Source organism: Phaethon lepturus, unplaced genomic scaffold (assembly GCF_000687285.1).
Source record: "Phaethon lepturus isolate BGI_N335 unplaced genomic scaffold, ASM68728v1 scaffold14407, whole genome shotgun sequence".
Taxonomy (NCBI): Eukaryota; Metazoa; Chordata; class Aves; order Phaethontiformes; family Phaethontidae; genus Phaethon; species Phaethon lepturus.
In genome coordinates this window covers 23236-34016 of record NW_010554128.1, presented here as the reverse complement: position 1 = coordinate 34016, position 10781 = coordinate 23236, and the positions used below count along the sequence as shown (strand labels likewise).

Sequence of the window (10781 nt, the reverse complement as noted above, 5' to 3'; positions counted from 1 at the left end):
TCCTGCTGTGAGATTTCACAGTAAAATCTATGTGAGTGTCATGCATGCTACAAATGCTGAACTTGGGGTGTGCTTCAGGCTGCCACCAGCAAGGGCAGCTGGAAATGGTTCAAGAAAGGCCAGATTCAATTTTACATTCATTCATGTATATTTAAAAAAAGGATCTCAAAGCAGACAGGATTTAGTACTTAAGTCACCGAGGCTCCAAATTTATCAGTTTTTAGGAGAAAAGCAGCTGCATTTCTCACTATTGCTAGACATATTCGTAAGGCAGAGCACATGGTAGCTACTGGGGAATGCATGTGTCAGGGGTTACAATGACCTCCAGAGCTGCACAAGTGTGCCTGCACATCCCCTGCCCTGGCCACGCCAGAGGGGCTCAAGTGCTGGATTCGGAGGGGTGTGAAAAGTGGGGGCCGTCATTTAACTCCTAGCACCCGATCTATACCAACCAGGCTATGTTGAGGGACTGCAAATGATTTTTGAGACCGAGACTCATGTTTTACACATGTTCTCTGGAGAATAGGAGAGAATCAAAACTGAAGCGATTTCCGGGTGTTTAGGGAGATGGTCTTCTGATATTTAACTAAGACGACTTTAATGGCATAAGTTCAAGGGACAGCAAACATTGTCAACTTTTCAACTGGTACATCCTGACCTATTTATTTGTGTTTCATCCACTTGTACTTATACTCTAAGCCATCTTTAGGTAAATATTTACTGATATTTTGTAAAGAATTTGATCATTGATGTTTGAAAATGGAAATCAAGGAATAAGTCATTTTAGCATATACAGTAGTATAGAAAACCCCGGGGGTTCTGTGGCAAGTACCCAGCTTCCCTTTCCTCTTCTGAGTTTGATTATTGCCCAGCTTGAAATTTGCTTTGAAATCCTATTACTATTAAATAGGCATTGAATATTATTGTTGCTATTCATTATTACAAAACCAATGAGAGATGAGTTTGCAGAGATGACATTCACTATTTTGCAGCAGTCAGCTGTCGCAAATCCACTGGGTTTCACAGAGTTACACTGTTGTATGCCAGCTGAGAATTAAATTAATTAATTAATTAATCAGATCAGCAACTGAGGTGCTGTTAGACTGCTGTAGGGTACCTTCAATTCCATGTGAATATATTACTGAACTGTATGATCATGCTTGGTGAAGTATGTTTAATATAAAATGAAAGAGAAAGTGTGAAAATGAAACTTAAGAAATGAATTTGACAGTGTAAGGACATACTTGTTTATCTTGGGTCAGGACTTGATTATGCAAATACCAAGTCAAGGCCAGGCACAAAGTCTTCAACAGTTTGTCCCTGAGTAACCACTGCTCTCTGATGAATAGATGTCCTTGTTCTGGGTGCTGAGATTTAGACATTCCAGTGGACTTTTCAGATGAGTGAATGCTTCAGTTAATATTCTATGTTTCTGGCATGTGTCACAATTTTAAGACTCCAAAAGTCTTGGGACGAGAACAGTTCAAATCTATAGTGGTTTCTGAGATAGAACCAAATATTTAAAAAATCAAAAACTGCACTGTTCCAACGAATTTAAGGTATTTTGCAAAAGAGGAATGGGATTTGTCTTGATTCACTGTCTCCTTGCCAATAAAACTTGTATGAAAAAAAGGTAAATATTTAAATGCTATTTGTTAACTATAGTAAACTACTTTTGGGGATATTACATTTCTTAAATTCATTAAAACTTCACAGGGCTATATCAATTCACTTTACAAGCCTTTAAAATATAACAAGACTGCACAGAGTGTGTTGAAAATCCTGTAGAAGTGTTGTAAATGTTCTTTCTTTCTGTTGTAGAGCAGCAAAATAAGGTTAAATTACACTTTTTGTGGATTAAGTTAATTGCTAAATGTTTTACTGGAATGTACAGGATTACCTTTACAAATCTACTAATTTACCCTTTGATCACATTAGAATTTAACTGAAAAAAGTGTAATTCCAGTTCATAATAACAAAAGCAGAGAATAAAACAATTAGTTTCAGTGTGCTCTTTAATTCTTTAATCACCCAATTTGATTGCTAGTACAGAAGTTCAAAGGCCAAAACTCCAATCTTTTTCCAATACCGTTAAGGCCTTGATTTTACATGCAGTGATACATATCCTTAACTTTGAAAAGATGAGCTATCCCAAGGACTTCTATATTTTCCATGACTTTTGAAATTTTCCAAGAAGCAGGAAGTATTTTTAACAAAAATGACTGTTAAGCTTTCTCTGACCACTTTTTTCATTTTGATGTTATGTCACCATATTCTCAGAATGGGTGAAGCCTAATAACATCCTGCAATATAATAGTCTGATACACATTACAGTGTAATAGCTGCCATTAATGATTGTAAATCTAAGATAAAAGATTGCAATAGTAAACTACAGATGATGCCATAGCATATTTTTTTTTCACCTTGAGGACAGTCATGCACTGAAACACATGGCCCAAAGTGATCACCCAGTCTCCATCCCTGGAAGTTTTCAAGACCTGGCTGAATAAAGCCCTGAACAACACGGTCTCATCTCAGAGCTCTCCCTTTTTTAAACAGGAGGTTGGTCTAGGAATGACCAACCTGGGGGGAGGGAAGAAAAAGAAAACACACTTTCCGAAATGTCAGAATTCTGAAACAATATTCCAAAATGTATTCCATGTTTTTCTAAATGTTTCAATCACAGTGATATGAATACTTTGAACTAAAAAATAATTCAGATTAAAATTTTTTAACAGACTTGTTTCTGACTCTATCAATTTTTCTCCAGAAATAGCTTGCAGGACCTGAACTTTGGTTCACCACTGACTTTTTATATTCCCTGTTTTTCAAGGGATAAAATGATATTTCTTTCCAGGAACGAACACTGTATTCCTGACAGACTAAAAACTGTAACTAAAACTTGGGCTGATACAAAAAAGTTAAAACTTTTGTGATTCTAGGAAGAATGCCAATATCCATTTTAAAGGTATAAATTCAAGCTGGGAATATGCAGTTGGATGAAAATAATTTTTTTCTCCTGAAAATAGTTGGAAATAAATCCTTTTCTTGGCTACATAATATAAACTAATGCCATTGGGTATGATTTAAAATTAAACATTCTTCTTCTGAAGACAGTCTTAGGAGATTAATTAATCTTGATGAATTCAATAACTTGTTTAGGAAATAACTTCTTAAACACCAGCACTAATAATGGAAACGGCTGTTTCTTGTTCACCATTTTGGATGGTTGTTATTTTTTAAGTGTCAGCATTTTTATCCCTATACTGTCATAGCAATTCTTATGAACAAACAGGAGAAAAAGACAGTTAAGATGGTTAATAGCAGCACAAAGTAAGACCCTAGTTTTCCTCTTACTCTGAGATAGGAATGGCCTCAAGAAGATTAGAATCAAAGAGGAAAGTTCCCCAAGACATGTACAGCAAGCTTACTTCCAAGCCTTAATTCTTTAAGCAATTTTTAATATTTCTGATTTATTTTTAAAAACTCTTATAAGGCAGTTAGGTTGGAATTGCACACAGGTGGTTGCTAAAATCAAAATACAAGAAGACATAAGAAACTAAATAATTTTAAGTGAGATGGGATGAAAGGCAGGGTAAGAGCAACAGGAACAAGATCACACTGGCCAGTTACTGGAAAAGGAACTAATTATAAACCTGTCATATAAAGTAATATGATAAATTGACACTGGCTTTTCACATAGACATACTAATTGGAGGCTTTACTAGCTCTAGCACTTTTAAAAAAATAAAATCCATAATTTATTAATGTACAAAAACTAACGTAAATATTCTTACTGAAAAATGAGAGAGAGCAACTTCATAACCTATCAATGCTGCCTACTGCTACTACAGCTGGTGGACACCCATCCTCAGCTCTAGGCTTCTCCTGAACTTCTCCCTCTCTAGACAAGATGATACAGATATGTATGCTTATGCATACTGTGCTGTGAGGTACTGGAGCATTGACAACAAATACAACAAAGGATTTTTCTTTTAGATCTGAACTGGGACAGATTTGAAGTATGTGACTGCTGTATGATCAGGGGCCATACTGCCCAACGGTATGCACTCACTGCGCATATCTACATAAGTCAACTTGACCAGGAAAAGGTCAGACTTTTGACTCATGCTACCAGCTTTCTTGGCCAGCACTCTCCAGGAGCACAACACGACTGTCTGGCATTCAGAGCATGCAAGAGTACATTCAGACTAACAGAGGAATACTTTTTACACAGCCAAAAAAAATGAAAGCACGAAAGTTATTTCATCTTACCATTTCACCCCTTGTGCCCTTTTCACCTCTCGGTCCCTGTAAGAAAGAGAAGCTGTTAATCCAGTATGCTTTCTAGCTGCCTAGGCCTGAAATAAGCAAATTAATAACCACGAGAGTTATACTGCTCACATGAAAAGTCCAGCCTCATCTGTGGAAGTATTTACAACTCTGGGGCTTTAATTTTTCTGTACTGTTAGAAAAATTAATTACTTGAAAACATCTTGTAATTCCTATAGGTAGAAAACTGACGGTTTCCTTCAGATTGTAAATACGTTTTTTCTCAGTAATTTTAACTGCCAGCGTTCTCACTCTCAATCAGCTGTACTCTCTACAATTTGATCCACAGCAACAGATCAGCACTTCACCATCTTAAGAGTTCAGAACAAAACCTGGTACTCTCCGTCACTGAAGAAATCCATCAGTTAAACATCTGCTTTTATTACCCCATTAGTTCTCCTCTCACAGTCAGATTAGACTGTTCTTCTCTCTCCGTGGCATTTGTAGCTAGCTTAAACTGTCTTTCCAAAGACAGTAACAATATTACAATTCTTCTCTAGAAGAATTTTGCATCTTGATGGCAGCATTTCATAACACATAGAAGTAATCTTCAGCTGTAATGCTTTCTTAATGATAATGGCAAACTATTACATTCAATATGAAGTCTATTAAGAACCTTCATAAAATATAGGCAACTGTAGAATTTTCCTCCTGAGTGGGATTGAAAAGAGTGCAGCAAGACTTCAAGTGCTGTCTTTTTCCCAACAGGCGGAAAGAACAGTCTAATTATAGAAGGAACATTTCCTTTCTCCTTTTTCCCTTGTAAAAAATTGTATTTATTACTTTTATTTTATATTACTATTATTTTAATGATTATTATTTCAATTTTTAGACATTCTCATTCACTCCAAGTCTTGTTGATCAGACAGAGGAACTTGCATGGTACAAAAAGAGCTTCTAGAACTACCTTACATGGCTGGGTAGTCTGCAGATAGGAGCCAGAGGGTGCCCTTGCAGAACACTCCTCTATCTCTGGCACAGGGAGTGCAACAAGGGATGGAAACAGGGATGAGAGCAGAGCTCTCCCACTACAGGGAACCTGGGGAACATTGGAGGTTGTCAGAAAGGCCAAGAAGATGTTTGAGTTGTAACAGGGACCTCACCAGCACCTGGAACATCCCAACAAAGTCTTGCGGGCACTCCCAGCATGTCTAGAGGGGAACTCTGGACAGTTTAGCCCAATCAACACAACAAAAATAAACTCAATTGAAACCAAGTGTGGATACTTGCTAAATATGTCTCAGACCTAAGGCTGAGAAAGAATATCCATGTGGTAGTTACTATGTCCTGTTTCATACCTTGACTTGCCTGCCACCCCTGTGGACATGCTCTCTGTATACTGTACTTAGACAGAAGGCCATTGCAATGACTCTTCTGTCATTGTTTTTTTTTTCATTTTTTCCCTTGTTTGTATCACAGATGCTGGAGTCGGGTATGTTAGTTCACCAGCATGGTATAATATGAAGACTACCTAGCTGCTAGCTGCTATTTGTAAATGGAAAAATGAGAAGGTTGCTAATTGCAAAACAGATTATTAAAAAATAGGGTAGGTGAAATAACCAAATTATGCAAAAGAGAAGGGAAACTTACAGGCCTGCCAGTTGGGCCTGTTATGCCTTCTTGACCAACAGGGCCAATATATCCCTGTAAATAAGCAAAGAATTTATTAGTCCATTATGTTTTTAAAATGAAGAAACTCCTCATGACGTGTCCTGGTTTAAAGTTGCTCAGCAGACAGTCCTGGAAAATATCCAAAAAATCATGGTGATATTCCCTTTCTGAATAGTGAGTGCATATTGCTACAAAATCAGCAAGGTAATTATTGTAATAATTAGTAATAGTTATGCTTGGAAAGCCCACACACATTCTTTTACGTGAAAGTTGATGCACTAAAACCAGTGGAAACTTAAGTACTTTGATTACCAAAGACCACATATTTACTGAGCTACAATCAACTATATCTTGATCTATATTATTGCCCACAAGTACTCTTGTAAGGCTGCCAGTAAGTACTGCTAAAATGTTACTTTCCTGTCCCATTTCACTTAGAGCAAACTGCTAATTTCCAGTGTTTATCTTGTATAGGAATGTTTAGAAGAAGAAAGCTGCTATTAGAACAGGCCCCTAAAACTGCTGCTCTGCATCTGGTTAACTGAATTAATTCAGTTCTGTGATGGTAATGGCAGCAGTAAGAGAAGAACATTTTGTAGTGAGGCCTTCCATGCTGCAACCTTTACCCCTTTTTCACTTGAGGCTGTAAGCTGGATGCACACTCCCCAATATTACAACATACTAAAGATGCTTCCACATTTTTGGTGAGTAGCAAAGTAGAATGTCATGAAGAAGGTGTCATGAAGAATGAACTAATGCAAGTTAGTAACCTAATAGATAAAAAGAAAATACATATTAAAAAAGACTACCTATTAATCAATAATGCCTGCGCACCACTCTGTCTTACTGAAGGCAAAGTTTAACCCTTTTTTGTTTTGCTGTAGGACAGAATTATACAACCAGCATTGTTGTCAGTAAGAAGAAAGAGAATGTTCAACCCCAACAAAGATATGGCAGCAATAAGGATACTTGTGTAGATAAAATTACACTAGGAGAGCCACAGTTTGTCAGCAGAGTTTCGTTTTTTCCTTCAAGATTGAGAGCCTATCTGTGCTGCAAAGAGCTTCTAGTGGAGCCATAGTCTCAGAGAGAAAGGTTTGGATAGAGGGTTCTTGCCTTCTTAATAAGAAAAAAGACAATTCCCTAAATTAAAAACATGTGCCACTTGCAAGCCATTCTGACAATCTCTTTCACGGAATGGAACACTTACAACTTGGCCTGTTGGACCTTTCGGGCCCAGAATTCCAACTAAGCCAATGTCCCCTGCAGGGCCCTGAAAATGCAAAGGAACAGTTTAGTCAAACATGAACATTAGCTATCCACTTGTTTCAAGCTCTTGTAATCAGTGGAAATAAGATAATTTCTAAGAACAGTAACAGTGAAAATACCAAGCGCACTGACCTAGAACATTCGTCTTTGGACATAGAGTACATATTTCTGCCTACAATGTTCCAACAGTTCAGATAGATTTTGAACAAATTATTGTTAAAGCTGATTAATTCTGTGCTTTCCTAATGTTCTCACTCTGTAAATGGCTTAAGATCTAACAGAAAAGAATGAGCACATACTTTTGGACCTGGGAATCCTTGAAACCCCATCAAACCTTGATCTCCATCTTCTCCCTGTAACAAGAGCAGGCAACCTTATTATTTCACATTGTTAACTCTTAGGCTACTTGTTTTGCATCAACAGCTGTGATTACATACAGTCTGTCCTTTCAGTCCAGCGTCTCCTGCTTGTCCTTGGTCACCTTGTGATCCTGGAAGGCCTCTTTTGCCTCGCTTTCCTGGAGGACCCAGAAGCCCTTTCTCACCCTATCAATAGGAACATAATATATCCTTTATTACAATTATGACAGTTATAAATGTAAAGATTGGTTTCCTGGCAGAAGTGTGGAACATGCTTTCTCTCTAGGATAAACCCACTCTATTAATTTTATTTCCATCAGGAATGCTTTCAATAATTATACTTTCACTAAAATGCAAATGTGACTTGACCCTTCCTTGACTTGTAAACATACAAAAACCACACATATTGGGTCATTTCCAGTATGGTATCTCCCAATGCAAGAACTAAAATGCAAAAAATTAAATACAGAAGAGGAAGGTTAGAAGTAAATTTAAAAACTAATCCTCTGAGCAAGTCATAGTATAGTTGTGGAAGTCCTTCCTGTTATACTAAATGTTTACATCGATTCAAATGGGAACTAGTCAAGTTCATGCAAAAGAAATCCTCTGAGGACTATCAAATACATAGAACCCATGTCTAGCTCAGGAGGTTACTGAGCTGTGATTAAGGCTGGGAATATCACAGAATCAATAAGGTTGGAAAAGACCTTTAAGATCATCAAAAGTCCAACCACCAACTCAACGATCAACCCAACCCAAACCAATCCAACACCACCAAGCCCACTAAACCATGTCCCGAAGCACCACATCTACATGTTTTTTGAACACTTCCAGTGATGGTGACTCCACCACGTCCCTGGGCAGCCTGTTCCAATGCTTGACCACTCTCTCAGTAAAGAAATTTTTCCTCATATCTAGTCTAAGATATACCCCTTTTATGCTTGCTTTGTGCTTATGCTCTTTTCTAGGTGTTAACCTTTCTGCTCAAAGACAGACAGACTTTTGGCCTGACTCAGTATGTCCCCTCTTAACGTTTATTTTGCACAATGTGGTAACTGCTTTCCCTCATCTCACATATTCCCTGTCTTTTTCAGATTGCAAGCATTTCTGAGCAGGAACTACCTCCTACAGCTCATTGTCTAGACAAAGGAGTAAAATCCAGACTGGGAGCCCTAGCAATAAACACTGCAAATAGTGAATACAGTTTATACTAAAATATTTCCATGAAAAGATAACAAAGACACTGTTTCCCTCCCCCAGTTTTCAAGTAACTTAAGGCTTTAAAAACTGCTTACCAATAAAATCTCAAGAGCATTGCAAATCATTATTTTACATGAAAAATCATATTCTAAATGGAGAAAATTATCTGTAATGTTTCCATTCTTTGCTGAATGAAATTAGTCTAACTAATATTATCAGTAGCAGCTGAGGATATGCTGATGTCAGGTACCTGGAACTGCCTGGAAAATGAAGCACTCACAGATTTCTTTCTTTTTGAACATGAACGGTTTAAGTCCTATGATAAATGAACATCCCAGACATGTTTGTTAGGCTCCAACCTTGGGACTCAGGCTTGAAATTACAGTATTTTTCTGCTAATAGATTGCTTAGATGTTCAGATGTTCAAATCATCCAGACTGTTCTAGTAGTTACAGAAGTTTAAAAAGAAAAGTCAGGAATCATTTGGCCTTAAAGCTTTGGATGAATAAATACAAAGCATTCTGAATGACTTCTGGATTTGAGAATAGCATCTAGATGGATGGGAACTCTGTTTCCAAATTACAGTTTATAGAAACGAGGTCAACACAACTCACAGTCTTATCCTTCAAGTAAGTTTTGATGTCAGTTACTCATATGAGTAACAGTAGCATGGTGGTTCCACAATCACTAGATGCAGTATTAAGACTACACAATATCAGTAACACTGTACTTAAACAACAAGATTCCACATATGTACCTTTAGTCCGGGTGCTCCCATGGGCCCTGGCATGCCTGGCAATCCCTTGGGACCTCGAGCTCCAGGATAACCTGCCAGACCTGGTAAGCCTGAGTTTCCTTTATTACCCTTAAATTGAAAACAACTGATTACGAGCAGAACAGCCAAACATGTTTTTTCATTGTATGTTAGAACAGGTATGTAGCATAAAAATCAAAGCGACTTATGCTTTCTGTATATATGGACAGACAATAATCAGCAGTATCATCTGAATTTCTGCTAATACTCCAAAAGCAAAGCCCCATCATACTTAGCAACAAAGCTACGTGTGCTTTAACTGTGCAGTGGATTGAGATTTCTGAGGAGTCTAGTTATTACAGTTTAACAAGTCACTGACTGTCAGCAAAGCAAATGCTAACCATGCCATAGCCCATTGCAGTTGTTCAGTTCAGAGTTCATCTTAATCCTTGTTCTGTCCTACCTTAAATATATCATGATGTCATTTGTGTGGGATCACCTACTGAGACCTTGAAAGATTTCTGAGAACATTCAAGAGAATGAATTGCCTCTTTGTGTTTATGCAAGGTATCTTCTCTATTAGCACCCTCCTAAATAGGAATATTTGCCTGGTTGTTTAGTAGGCAATCTTTTGTCCACACTAATTGTGCATTCAAGTATATATGGAAGCACTCATGGCCATAGAGTGACTGCTTTTACCTCCCACAGGGAATTGCACAGAATAATTTATGAGAGACCTAAAATTTTTCCCAAACCTGAAAATTTCCATGTTCAGGTTAATAGCGTTTAGCACTGATCCCTATTTAATATTTTCTAACTCTATTTTGAAATATGCAGGAAGAGAGCACTGATCTCTGTTAATTATAGAAGATGACTCCTTGAGATGGTTCTTGTATGAGTGTTGTGTGATGTCTGAGGATTCTGAGCTTACAATAAGGAGCTCCTTCTGATGAAAACAAGATGCTGGATTCATTCATTACAGATGGGCTGAAAATATAGTTGAGATTCACAGTATTCATTTTTTCAAAAAGGAACTCCATATCAAGAAACAAAATGAGACTACCTTCCCAGAGAAATATACAAAATTCAACATGCTTATTTATAAATACCAGACATACTGATATTAGTCTGATTGTTTGCACTCCATAGGGATTCATATACAATAACTTCACCACATCAAGAATGATCAGAACATTTGTTATGAAAATGTATGAGAACATCAGACAATCAACAAAAGCAACTATTTTTAACGAAAA

The 10781-nt window shown here is 37.3% G+C and overlaps 1 protein-coding gene across 1 annotated transcript in view; it reads right to left on the bottom strand.

The window, feature by feature from the left end:
* The window catches only part of LOC104624385 (collagen alpha-1(XXIV) chain-like), a 36438-nt gene that overhangs the window by 8056 nt on the left and 17601 nt on the right, over positions 1-10781 (bottom strand). Inside the window, exons 15-20 of the mRNA XM_010291739.1 lie at positions 9529-9636; positions 7650-7757; positions 7512-7565; positions 7154-7216; positions 5923-5976; positions 4276-4311 (exon numbers count right to left, since the gene is read on the bottom strand). Coding sequence (XP_010290041.1) covers positions 4276-4311; positions 5923-5976; positions 7154-7216; positions 7512-7565; positions 7650-7757; positions 9529-9636 — 423 coding nt within the window. The remainder of the gene's footprint in view (positions 1-4275; positions 4312-5922; positions 5977-7153; positions 7217-7511; positions 7566-7649; positions 7758-9528; positions 9637-10781) is intronic.